The 13,126-nt window shown below is 39.7% G+C and overlaps 2 protein-coding genes across 2 annotated transcripts; both read right to left on the bottom strand.

Annotated features, from left to right (window-relative positions):
* Positions 1-26: 26 nt before the first annotated feature.
* Positions 27-9,352, bottom strand: ggnbp2 (gametogenetin binding protein 2). The gene is made up of 14 exons (XM_080866267.1): positions 9,209-9,352; positions 8,280-8,387; positions 7,993-8,073; positions 7,611-7,864; positions 7,279-7,377; positions 3,838-3,951; positions 3,508-3,717; positions 3,239-3,413; positions 2,964-3,152; positions 2,747-2,879; positions 2,509-2,634; positions 2,286-2,431; positions 1,972-2,184; positions 27-795 (listed from the first exon to the last, which is right to left on the bottom strand). The coding sequence occupies exons 2-14, from the start codon at positions 8,370-8,372 to the stop codon at positions 592-594; spliced, it is 2,037 nt and encodes a 678-aa protein (XP_080722393.1). The 5' UTR covers positions 8,373-8,387; positions 9,209-9,352; the 3' UTR covers positions 27-591.
* A 1,460-nt stretch (positions 9,353-10,812) lies between these two features.
* Positions 10,813-13,063, bottom strand: pigw (phosphatidylinositol glycan anchor biosynthesis, class W). The gene is made up of 2 exons (XM_080867194.1): positions 12,865-13,063; positions 10,813-12,470 (listed from the first exon to the last, which is right to left on the bottom strand). Exon 2 carries the CDS (start codon positions 12,465-12,467, stop codon positions 11,001-11,003), a length of 1,467 nt encoding a protein of 488 aa, XP_080723320.1. The 5' UTR covers positions 12,468-12,470; positions 12,865-13,063; the 3' UTR covers positions 10,813-11,000.
* Between the last annotated feature and the right edge of the window lie 63 nt (positions 13,064-13,126).

Below are 13,126 nucleotides of genomic sequence, written 5' to 3'. Positions count from 1 at the left end.
AAAAAAATCACACCATACAAAATGTATACTGCATATTAATAAATAATCTTTATTTAGTAAAGTCTGCACATTGCGCTTTGATGTCACACCCAAATCATTTTTAAAAATGGATGTTTATTCTCTGTAAAATTTCATATTTAGAATTTCTGTACACATTTAAAGGTACAACTTTTATCACTACACTAAAGTGTCACCAAAGAGAAACAAAGTAGAAAAAAAAGAAAGAATAACCCCCAACAAAACCCAAACATAAAACAAGATTCCTAAACTTTATCCCTACCATCACAGCTTGCAAAGCTTGATTATTGATTCCACTGTGCTTACCCCGATTTCCCCCAGAGAAGACCAACAAATAGCTAGGCTTGGTCAAAGAGAGCTACAGGTAAGAAGTGTCCAAGAAATGAGACGTGTGTTGGTGTGCAAAAGAGAGAAAAAGAGATGACAAAGAGAAGATAAGAATCACATTTACTATAAAGGAGAAGTGACTGAACAAGACACAAAAGGTACTCCAAGAAATCTTTCTAACAATGTTGCAGCAGTGGTCGTGAGTGTTTTTTTCCCCTCCCCCAGTAGGGAGATTTATTAGTGCAGTTAGTTGACACTAGTTGTGGCAAACCACTTTCCACAGACCGGCTTACTCCGCTCAGTGGCACGGCAGTAGTTTGTGAATTTCTCTTTCAGGAGCTGTCGGTACTGGTGGCGGTTGTTGTAGAAAGACTGGTTTCTTTCTAGAAACGCCTGAATTTCATCCTGCGTGAGACAATTCTCTTCGTCGGAAGTCACTTCTGAGTCATCCTGTTTTAAGAACACGAGCAGAATAGAGAACGTGAGAGCCAGAACAGAGACGTAACCTTCTGAATTTCTGTAGGCAGACTACAAGTAAAGATGTTTTTTGTAACCAAAAGAGCTAATCAAGAGCTGAGAAACGTACAAAGCATTTTAACTGGGTGCTTGAAGATGCATCTCACCGTCATTTAAGATGTAAGTAAGTGAACTTATTTTTCTTAGTTAATCATATCCGTCAGATAAATTTGCAAGACATTGATAGTGAGCCACATACAAAGCTGTAATGCTGTGAATGCTATAATTACATGAGTGGTACTGCAAGTGTTTGATATACAAGTATAAGCCACTATTTTGAGGAAAAAGTATGTTCTGTAGATGCAACTTTTACATCCTGGTGACTTGTGGAAATTAAAGTTATGCATCTCTTGCAGGAGCTTAAAAATAAATGCCTGAATAACTATGTGGGGCTGCTGCAGACATAGTGGCCAAGTGGTAAGATGTGCTTCAAGAAGGACTGTGTCCAGAAATATTGTATTAATTCTAATTTTAAAAACCTGATATGTAGCTTAATGCAGAAAACAAGCCAGCTTCCCAGCCAGTTTTTAAGGTAGGTGTGCTGAGGTTTAACTGGGCCATGCTTGAATCCTTTATATTCATACTGATAATCATTTATTGTGCCAGTATTCCGTTTTAAACTTATGCAAATATACCTGAAATCAGTGTGAAATCACATCAATCATGTGTGACGATTTTGTCAGGCAGCAATAAATCCAGATACAAGCTTGCTGGCTGAAGCTCATCTGAAATACAGGCTGCCTATAATCTTTGTAGGAATATAAAGTGTCTAGGCTCATCTTCTTGACAGTCTCCTCACTCACAACACTCATAATAAAGCTGCAGTTCATGTTAGTGTTGCAAACTTTGCATCTGCACCTAGGAGATCATTCATCAGAGGCTCTATGTAGATTGGAGTGAGTAGAGCAGCAGCAGTCAGAGTTTGTGAACTGGGTGAGAGAGATTGTGCTGCTCTGAGCAACTGTAGCATAGCAGTTGTGTATAATTTATTCACACCATACTATCTGACTGTACGTTTTTACCATCCAGTCTCCAAAGCTCAAAAAGGTATTGGGGACATTCCTGGGTAGTAGTTACTACATCTCTACAGTTAACATATTTCTCACTTACCAGAAGTTCTACAAGACTTATATTTGCCATTGCAGGCCTCATGTGAAGGCTGAGGTTTTTCTGATGTACAGTCCACGGTAACCGTAGAGCAATACTGGCAAATGTATCGCCACATAAGGTGGAAAAGATTTCTTTGGTTCGACATGTGTGCGTTGAAGGCGGACTGTGGCCTGTTGTGTTCCCATCTGGCATGAAACCTTCACCCTTATGAGCCTGTGAAAATGTGCATCATGTTAGTGGGTAAACAGTGCTAAAGATTTTGCATACAGCATATAAAAACAATAAAAACAAAACTGTGTACTTTCTCGCCTTACCTCATTGCTACAGAACCCCTTGCCCTTCCTTTTTTTCTTTTTACTCTTGCACTGTGCATTTTCCTCAGAGTGTGGCCAGCAATCAACACAGCTGTCCATTCCATCCTCCTTGTCTTCAGCACAGTGATGAAGGTTTGGGTCATCTCCTTCAGAAGATAAAGAACCGTGAGGCAAAAATATGAACAATATCCTAAATTGAATCTTTGTTCTTCTCAAAACAGACCTGCTTCATCGTGGTTGCAGATTCCCTCGGAGCAGGCGATGTCAGAGCCTTCTCGCGATCCCGTTTCGCTGCCTTCCATACTTGAGGAGTAGCCGCAGTCACTTCCATTGCTGTGTGCTGACAAATCTGGAAAAATGGATGAGAACATTTGTTTTCCAGCTTTAAGCTAAGACCCGTGTTACTTATCCAAAACCCTCCTTAAAAATACAGGACTGATGTCTGTGTACATTTGTTTTACCTTGTTTGGTGTTGTCTGGGCAACGACAGGAAGTGCTCCTATTGGTGGCGACGGTCTCATCACAGCCGGCTTCATCCTCCTCATCGTGGCTACCACAGACCTTGCAACTGCTCTCCACAGACTCAAGAGAACCCTGGGAGTGAGGCAAAGAGAGATGTAGTTGCAGAACAACAAAGATAAATAAAAAAGGAAAGCCAGATTATTAGATCATGATTACCTCATCAAGATTCTTCTCCTTGTCCTCTCCCTCCTGTTCAGATGTATCAAATCCGCACTTGTTTTTGCGTCGATTTTTTCGCTTTTGCCTCTTTTTCTCCTGCTTCAGCTCTTTGGCTCTCTCCTCCTCAGACAGCTCCTCGACAAACTGCTCCAAACGGCTGATGCCCTGCATCTTCTCCACTGCCATCTATGCATGTAGTGAAAGGGACATTACCTTGGAGTTGCAACAGCCACAGTGCATTTATCATCTGATAAACACGTAGCCATATGTACCTCAAAACCTTTACGTAGTGCATCAATTCCCAAATGGAACAATATCTGCCAGGTCTGCTCCTCGGCTCGGAGTTTCTGCCAGATCCTGTGGAGCCGCTCATAGAGATGAATACCCAGACAGGTCAGGACTTCCTCTTGTGCAATGTCAATGGTTTTTGCATGTCTCTCTCTGCGTCTTAAGGAAAAAGTTAATAAATAACAATCAACTGAAATCAGAAATTATCAAAAGGTAGAAAATTACTCAAAATGAAAATTTGAGCCCGACTTACTCGTATCCTCCTGAGAACTCGGGCTCTGCCCTGCCAAGGAGATGAGCGATAAAGTCGGTTTCACAGCAGACGTGGATGTGCCGTTCATGGGGGCAACAGCACAGTCCCTCATACAGCGCAGCACAGTACCCCTTCTCTTTATTGCAGTCCACCTCCCCAACCAAGATGTTATATGCCCTCAGCACTTTATTTTTACAGTCTGTGCAAAACCTGAGGACAAAAAAAAAAAAAAAAAAAAAAAAAAAAAAAAGGAACACACCATTAGTTTCCTTTTAACAACTAAAAAAAAAGAACATTTTACAAATAAAAGTTAAGATAGGTAAAGATTACCTGTGTTTATGCAAGTATGTCTCCAGCGTCTCAAGAAGACAGGCACTGTCAATCAGTACCACCTCATCTCTGCACTCCTGAGACATCAGCTCCCACACATCCATCCAGCTTCCCCTGTAACATACAATTATTACACCAATGTCATTCCAGTGAACAGTTATCAGCTTCTAAACCTGCAGAAACTGATTTTTTGGAAACAGTGGAGGTAAAGTCTATCCAATACTGACATGTCATTTTAAATAACACGTTATAACACTTTGGATATTTACACAGACAGCAGACACAGACGTGTTATCATTATCATCATTAGGAGTCATCTGAGGCCAGTTATTTTACCTCTCTTTAGTGAGCTTTGTAAAAGGGAAATCTCTAGCTCTTTAGCTTCTAAATGCTCTTCTATGTTGATTTCTATTGCCAGTATACATATTATGAAAAATGCTATACTGCTGTGAATATCAAGCAGAGGGGCTTACAGACTGACATGCTAATACCTTGATTCACACAACAGCATTATTATCAGCTTTAGAGGGATTGGCATAAGTTAGCCTGTTTTGCTTTCAACAACTTACTGACCAAACGCAACGACCACCTTCAAGCTCTTCAATGCCAACACAACACAACTGAATGAAAGATATGGGTGTAACCAGGAGTTTCAAACACTTTGATCAACAAGACTGGGTGTAAATGTCTTAAATGCATGACTGTGGTAGAGCATGGCTTACAGGCATATTTTTTTCCTAGCAGAGCACAACTGACACAACACTGAATATTTGTCTACCTCAAATATATCAATAATGCCACTCGTTTGTTTATATACTTTTTCTTCTTCGAAAGAACATGTTAGTTTTATTTAGAAAAAGCGTCATGCAGCATGTCCAGAATAGCAGCTCTGACTCTGTTTCACTACTTGCAGCACAAGTAGCACAGTAACATGAAGTGTTGCTAACTAGTTTGCTGGTAAAGAACACTGAACTCATCAGTTTCCTTTTTCAGCAGAGCCACAACATATGCAATGGTATATGCAATGTATATACACTTATACTGTCACGTAGGGCTGCTCGATTATGGCAAAAATGATAATCACGATTATTTTCACTGAAATTGAGATCTCGATTATTTGACGATATTTATTTAACCCTTTAAGACCTACCATAGAACCAAGTCCGCCAGAGCTTATATTATATTTTTACATGCTGTAGTGCCATTTTTGGGAGCATTTCAAGTTGCTATACATCAATACAACTGTTATAGCCCATATTTTAATAATATGTATGCATTAAGTCAGTAATTAGTAATTAATTACATTAGTAATTACATTAATTGCAAAAAAGTGCAATAAACTACAAAAAAAAAATTGAAAATCGTTTTTTTTTTTTACATATATTTCTACTTGGGGAAATTTAAGAGGCTTATTCCTCAAAACTTTAAATACAAAAAAGTTGCAAAAAATAGTTTACAACAACAGGAAATTTATTTTGAGTGTCTTCATAGTTTTATTTTGGAGATACAGCAATTTTTATATACTGCAGGAAAAACAAAAAACAATCCTATGATGCAAATTTGCAAAGAAAACAGCATGTGCATCAAAATAAACTATTTCCAGCTGTGCAATTCGAGTTCTAAGCATCCCAGAAACTATTCAGAAAAGTCAAACATGACTTATAAAAAACACCAGTATAGGCTTTTAAGGCCTACAAGTAAAAAACTACATTTTCCGTGAAAATGACGTCACTTCCGGTGTCTGTCAGGAAATGGCGGACATTTGATAGTTCGTGTTGACATCTTTTTCAATGTGGGAAGTGTTATGAACAGCTGCTCGGATCGGCAAAGTGTGTTTCTGGAATATTATGTTTTTGTTCCTGCAAACGCTTTTTATGCAATTTTTGCAAAGCTATATGTGGAAGGAAACCGTGGCCGAGGACAAGCTGATGGCATCAGATGTAAGTACAACTCCTCCGGTTTCATATGCAAAACAAATTATTGCGCTAGCTTACGCGGTTCCGGTTCTACAGGGATTTAAAGGGTTAACAATAACAATGTATTGAATAATGACTTTAAAAAAATAATATAAAATAGTGTGCAAATACTGATAACAGTGCAAATGTTTGCAATATAAAAAATTAATGAAAAATGTAAACATTATGTTTAGTGAACTTTGCAGTGTTGCTCTGTGGTGCAGCTACGACACCGTAGCAAAGTTTACACACTATGTCTACTTCGGGTTCGCGGAGTCAGACGTGGATCACGTCTGACTCCGCGAACCCATAATGTTTCCACACCACTGAAGGTTTTTTTTTTTTTTACCTCTCTTTTCAACCAACAGCAGTCACTCTCCTCTCCAAATAACTTCGGCTTAGCTTTCCGAGCTTTCCTCGGGTCCTCTTAATTGTTGTGATGCTGTTCGAAATGCAGAGAGGTGCGCTCGATTTGCCACACGGAGCAGCGCGAGAGTAAAGCACGAGGGGGGGGGGGCTAATAATCGGCTCAGTCATTTTTAATGATCGTTGAAAGCCCAGATCGTAATCGTGATTAAAATTCGATTAATTGAGCAGCCTTACTGTCACGCAAAGGTTTAGGGTTACTAATGAAACCTGAAGCACTACAATCAGCCGATTTCAGTTAGTGTGTCAGAGGAGGAAAACAGCAACGTAGTTTAGAGTGTGAATATGGACATTTTTTTCATTTGCACAAAAGAACGAGATAAATGGTAAAGTGGAAAACTGCATCCAGGACAGAAACAACCACATTATGCTGCTAACAAAACTTCGGTTCTTTTGCAAGCATCTGCACAGACTGCATGCTAAAGCTAAGCTAGTAACTGCATTATTTTCAAGAAAAGTGTTGTGTGTAATATGTGGAATGGTGGCTTGAGTCTGCAGAGGCCTGCAGAGGCAAACGTGAAAATGTGCATCATGCTAGTGGGTAAACAGTGCTGAAGATTTTTCATACAGCATATAAAAAGCAAAACAAAATTGTGTACTTTCGCGCCTCATCTCATTGCTACAGAACCCTCTCATTTTACCTCTTGCACTGTGCAACTCCAACACTGATCACAATAAACAGCGTGAAGACCTCAACAAACATGTACAAACATTTGACCCACAGCATTCAATTAATTCGCATGAGTGTTGCTGCTTGGTGGTTACTCTCAAAACGGAGCCAAAGAGAACCCAATGAGAATCAATAGGAGAATTGATAAGAAAGAAATCAATAACGGATATCGATAATTGAATTGGAATTGCTAAATTCTTATCAAATCCCATTCCTAATGTGTACACAGGCCATTTTCAACAAGTTTACCTGAATACCTGATCATGTAAACACAGATGAAAACCGTGTTTTGTCTTCTGTCACAATTCTCTTAATTCTTTCATTTTGTGAAAAACAACATCTGAAAGAACATGTTAATGAGCACAAGATAAAAGTAGGAGCATTACTCACCCCAGAGGTTTCGGCTTGTGTGTGTCTAAGGAGTGTAACTGGCAGCGTTTGTTCTTTTTACTTTTCGGAATAGCGTCAATCACGTCATTCAATTTTGCCCTGTTAAAAAAAAATTTGAATAAAATAAAAAATGTAAAAATTATAACGACTTTAAATAAAACAGTGTAAGTACACTACTATCATCTCTGACACTAAACTGGTAGAGTGGCAGTAGCTACTGTCACTGCTTGTTAGAAACCTGAAAGCCTTGCGTGTACATATAAGAGTTAAAAATTTATATTGATTAGCACTCTGACCTGTAATAAAGCACTGTATTTTTCTCTCCAGCTTACCCATGGACATAGAAGAGCGTGTAGAGTTTCTTCACATCTGCCAAACATGTCTTGGTGACAGAGAGCATGCCTGTGGGTTTCACAGTGAGGGGCTCCAGGGCTGGGTTCCCCGATTCCACTAGATGTGAGAAGAGACGCTCCACACTTCGTCTGCAGCCCACGCATGGAACCAGCTGAGCTAGTGCACTGTACACCTCTCTTGATGCCACCATCAGAGCAATATTCAAGTCCTGCTGGTTCAACTTGGAGTGATACTGTGAGCCAAAGAATCACCACTGTTAGCAAATAACAGAGGGCAAGCTACCTCTTTTAAGCTAAGCTTGTGTAGGTAATAGGATTTTTTTTTTTTAATTTTAGAAGAAAGGAGTAGAACAAAACTCACCTCAGAAAACTGTTTCAAGTGTGAAGTGTTTATTTCGTGACTATCAACATCCATTACACTGTCAGAAAACTCCATTACCATCTGATGAGAGACACGAGGTAACTGTAAGGCTTAACTGTATTCCTGTGTTACATTTTAATGTATATCAAATGAGCATAATCACAGGCAAAACTGTCTCTTTGCTTTGACACTTTAACGGTACAGCAGTCACATGCTAGCTTCATTAACATTTCTTTTTTTTTTTTTACTGTGGCTATACCAAAAGACAAAACAAACAGCTTTCTCACCGTGAGTGTTTCATCGATATACAGGGGGATCTGTCTTGCCAGAAATGGGTATTCCTCTTCCCCCTCCCTGCAGATTGCTACTAGGCGTGCCATGACTTCCAGTTCTACCTGCAGATTACACACAGCAAACCCCCTGATCAATTTGAACACAGGCTACAACGAGCTAATGCTAATCTGGTGCAGGTTACTACCGGCCAACAACACGATCAAGCGATCTGACAAATCACCAGGTGCAAAGGGTGCTAATTATCAGCCATTTGCTGAATTTAACTACATGTGTAATGGTGCAAATGCAGATATAGAAACTTGGATACAGATTTGTACCGACCCTAGATTTATCCTGCTAAGTTAGCAAAACAACCTGGTAAATGAGAGCTTCAACAGATGACGAGAGCTGAATTGCGTTTAATGTCGTTATATTCATTTGCACAAGTTTGGACCAAAATAATTCCAGTCATTAAGACGTGTTTATTAGCGCTGGCATTTTTATCGCTGAGCAGGATAAACCAGTAACCGGCGAGTAGCAAGTTATCATTAGCATGTTGGCTAATTTCATTTCCCAAAGCGCTTTTAGAAAGTGAGGAAGCCAGTCGGCGTATTCAGGACGCGATGTTCTCCTCATAACGGAGTGTATGACAGCTTAACACATACTTTATATGTTACAGTGTTGCTTTAGTTTCCCTACGCCCTGTCGATGCGAGTAAACTTGGTTAACTTATCCGTTTGCTGATCGTCAGCGTCGCGAATTCTACAAAGCTAACATTAGCAAGCTTGAATACGGCTAATATAAAGTTCAGCTGGGTGACTGGCTACTTAGCGTCCGACACTTTCGTCCGTTTTTGTTTTTTTTACCAACACTTACACGATTGATTTTTATTATCTTGGCAGATAAAGGCGCACGACTACAACTAACTATTGATTTTACTTACCCTCTCCTGAAAGACTCCTTAAAGAAATAAACAACTGCGACAGTGAGAGAAGCTGCTACGGTGGCGGAATCTTCATTACTGATTTCACCTTTGCCCTGCTCACGTAGGCGCTGACGTCTTAAAGCGTGCGGCCTACAGAGGGCGCTATGTTGGCAGGAAAAAGCCGATTCACGTTCACATTGTAAGTGTAGATTGAAACAAATCATAATCTTAGTGTATCATAGAGTATAGTATATCATATTATAGTTCGTGGCAATTCAGACATAAAACTAAACTTAAATAAATCCATTCATTGTAATTTACTGGATTCTTTAGAATAAACTGTTTCATGTTTCTAGAGCCGATGATAATGCTCATACGTTTGTGAGGATGGTGGTGGGAATAGACTGGTGATAATGCACAAAGTGCATAATTTTAAAATGATTAAACAAAGCGTAGATTTTATTGTCATATTTCGTTGTATAAACTAGAATAACCACTGAGATTTGAGTAGAACATTACTGTGAGAAAAAGAAACAGGTGCTTAATAGCTGCATGTTACATTGAGGGTTAGGCTATAATTTTAGCTCATTTTAACAGTCAGATTTGACAGTGAAACAATTGTGATGGAGTTGAGCTTTATTCAAGGGGCCAAATAAAAATATTTAATGAAACAATTGGGAAATGCAAGCATTTTTTCTTCACAATCCCCTTCTTGTAGGGTCTGAGAAAATAACTGGTCAAATCAATATAGTGACAAATTATTAGTTTAATAATTTATCAGGAGTCCTTTGGAAGTTGCAAATTATGGACATAATTCAAAGATGTTTGCCATGGCCTTACTGTCTGCATGTGCATCTTTATTTTACAGATTGTGATCAATGTCATATTCCAAGCCTTCATGACACTTTTTTTCTTCCCATCATTCTACTACATTTTGATCTTAGTTTTATGTGTCTAAACAATGCAATTTCTTCATTTAATTGTCCATTATTTTCTATTTAACCCTTCTATTTTGTGCCTGATCAATAGTTTGCATCTTGTGTTGAAGTCCATTTTCTCTCATTAAGTATTTTCTTTATGATAGACTTGGATAATGATGATGAGTGGTTTCATGTTGTACAGGGTTTCATCTTTTTCATGGAAATGATACTGCGATCATTCACCATTTTGTCTGCTGCTGATATCCTGTTCCTTGAACTTAAAGAAGAAAGTCTGCACCTGAAGTCATGCTGTGGTACTACTTTTAGCTGCTCCTGTATTTCCAAGATGTAGGGGTGATAACAGCAGGTAGCTCCGCATATTTGGGTTGACATATTTTTATGCCAGAGGCCCTTCCTGAAACAACCCTCAAAGGATTTTTTTTGTCCAATCCCAGGACTGAACTGGAAATTTTTTACTTGTTAAGCGAGTGTTTAAATCATTATTTTACTGTGGTATTCAACTAAAATAATTTTTTTAACCTGAATGCATAATATGTATGCGCATAACTGTAACAAAGTCCTTCTTCATCTTCAGTTTAATGTCACTCACTGTGAGTGGAATGCAGAAACTAGCAGCAACAGATTACATTTTAGAAAAATGCATACAAATGCAAAATAACTGAGCCTCACTGAATATCGTAGTTCATGTCCTCATTTATTCACCCATATACATATAAAAAGATATTTGCATAAAATATTCTGCACAAGATTATTTTCAGCATGTAATCTTTTAAATGTCAGTTGTCTGGACTTTCAACGTCTGTCACTCGAGCAGTAACAGACATTTAAACAACCTTTAAAATAACACAAATCCTTTTCAGTGCACAGAATTACCAGAATTTGACTGTAATTCCATAGAAATGTAATACATATATCACAAAACAATTTATGAACATGTACAGCAGCAAAATACACAGTGAAAAAAAAGTGCTACAATTAATCGTGTCCACAACTGAGTTGGTCAATCCTGTCATGACATTGGCAAGCAAGAAAAACAGCAGCTGATTCCTGCTGACAGCTTGAATGAGGCACAGTCTCCCTATTTCACCGCTCTTTTTGTCACCATCGTAGTGCTTTTTGTACAAATTCCATGACGAAGGTACAAAGTGACAGCCGGATGCTCTTTTAGAGAACAACAGAATGATATCAACTAAACCGAGGCAGGACAGGAAAAACAAGGACTGTGCGACACTCCAGAGGTAGAAAGGGAAATTGGCCAAGCGGCGAGAGACTGGTTCCACAAGCGTCTGACATGTGTGCAAAGCAGCATACAGGGCGAAACTTCCCAACAAGAGGCTAACAAATGTTCTGAGCCACTCTCTAACATTGGCTCGTGGCTGCATCACATAAAGTCCAATTTGAACTCCTGAAAGGTAGATGGCCACATAGCCAAATATAGAGAACAGGCCCTCTTTGTTAGCGTGCAGAAAGTCCTTTTCTCTGTCAGTATTGTGGATGATAAAAGCTTTGAGCCCTGAAGTCTCCAGAGTGAACTGATAAAATCCGCTGATCAGAAGGGCAAAGATCCACAGCAGACTGGTTGGTAAAACAACTAAAAGCACAGAGGCCATAACTCTGACGATGGCTAGTGTGAAGAAGAAATTCCATTGGACGCCGTATTCTGTCACGTGCTCGTGGTAGCTGGTCATTTTGACACTCACTAGCCTCCCCATGCCAAGAGCAACCAGGGGCCAGACAGACAGGAGCTGCTTTGCAACATGACTCATTTTGGACCCTGAGATGTTCCTCCTCCGTGCTTCAGGGCACACCAGGGCATTTGCGAAGATAAACGCTCCAACTCCAAAGTCCATAACCCCTGTGCCATAGGTCTCCGTTTTAGCATATCGTCTTGGGAAGACACTGAAGTCTACGGCCAGAATGCTGATGGCTGTTTTCACATTTACAAACACCCTGAAGAGAGTCACAAAGGGAACCTGATTGAATTCAACGTGACTCTGCAGAAAGGCGCTGACAGTGTTCTTCGGGCACCCACAGCAGATGTAGCAGAACACACAAGCAGAAAAAAAGGTCAGGCTCACGGCGACCTGGTGGAGAACGCTGCTCAGAACAGTGCATGACAGGACGAGGGGTACAATGAGAGCACAGAAGTCTAGAAGCAGGTGAGAAAACAGAGGGTGTGGTAGTGGCAGGTTCCCTTTGGCTTGATAGTAAAGTATCAAAAAGAGCCCTCTGTTGACAACACACACTGGGGAGAGGAACGAGCCCAGGGCCACCTCCTCCAGGCTGGTCCCATTGAGATTGCTGACAAATGCCTCCTTCAGTTCCCTCTGAGCCATGGCCTGCACACATTTAAATTCATTATTTTAGACGCTGAAAGAAAATTACTGGTAAAATCATTGAATACGCAACACAGACAGTGGAAGATTAAACCATCATGTGTTGATTTTGCTGGGACAAGGATAGACTTTCTGAATAAAAGCTTTACAGGCGAAAATACAGGCGAAAATACAGGCGACATACAGGCGAAGCAGCCTTTATTAGTAGACACTGACTTTTAACGAAGTACTGGGAAAAACAACGTACCTAGATCATCAGCTGGATATGAATTTCAATTTGAACTTGCAAACATAATTTCACCAGTGCTTACTCAGTGCAGGATAGGAATTCATTTCTCTCGCCTGCTCTACGTCCTTTACACGCTACAAAGATTATTTACAGTTTATAAGAACTTACCCAAGGTTTGTCTGTTGCGGACTGGAAATAGCTTACAGATATACCGGTTTTACAGCATTTCTAATTACAACTGCTGAAAGCCAGGAGACTAACCCAACCATGATGTCTGCACCTACAGAGAATGCCTTCGCTCATTTCCGTATTGGTTCTCTTGACGCATTCAGGGGAACTCGGATTTCTGTCAACTTCCAATGATAACGGCGCAAATATTTTTTGTGCATGTTGAATTAAACGACTGAAAAAAGGTATTTACTTACTATTT

This window comes from Rhamphochromis sp. 'chilingali' (genome assembly GCF_963969265.1).
Source record: "Rhamphochromis sp. 'chilingali' genome assembly, chromosome: 19".
In the NCBI taxonomy this organism is placed as follows: domain Eukaryota; kingdom Metazoa; phylum Chordata; class Actinopteri; order Cichliformes; family Cichlidae; genus Rhamphochromis; species Rhamphochromis sp. 'chilingali'.
Note: the sequence above shows the minus strand (reverse complement) of the source record. Positions and strands in the feature narration are given on the sequence as shown.

Coding starts and splice junctions, on each gene's coding strand:
- ggnbp2 (XM_080866267.1), bottom strand. CDS start 8,372: ATGGCACGCCTAGTAGCAATCTGCAGGGAGGGGGAAGAGGAATACCCA. Junction 3,414..3,507: donor GAGTTCTCAGGAGGATACGA/GTAAGTCGGGCT, acceptor TTTTTCCTTAAG/ACGCAGAGAGAGACATGCAA. Junction 3,153..3,238: donor CACTACGTAAAGGTTTTGAG/GTACATATGGCT, acceptor CTACATGCATAG/ATGGCAGTGGAGAAGATGCA.
- pigw (XM_080867194.1), bottom strand. CDS start 12,467: ATGGCTCAGAGGGAACTGAAGGAGGCATTTGTCAGCAATCTCAATGGG.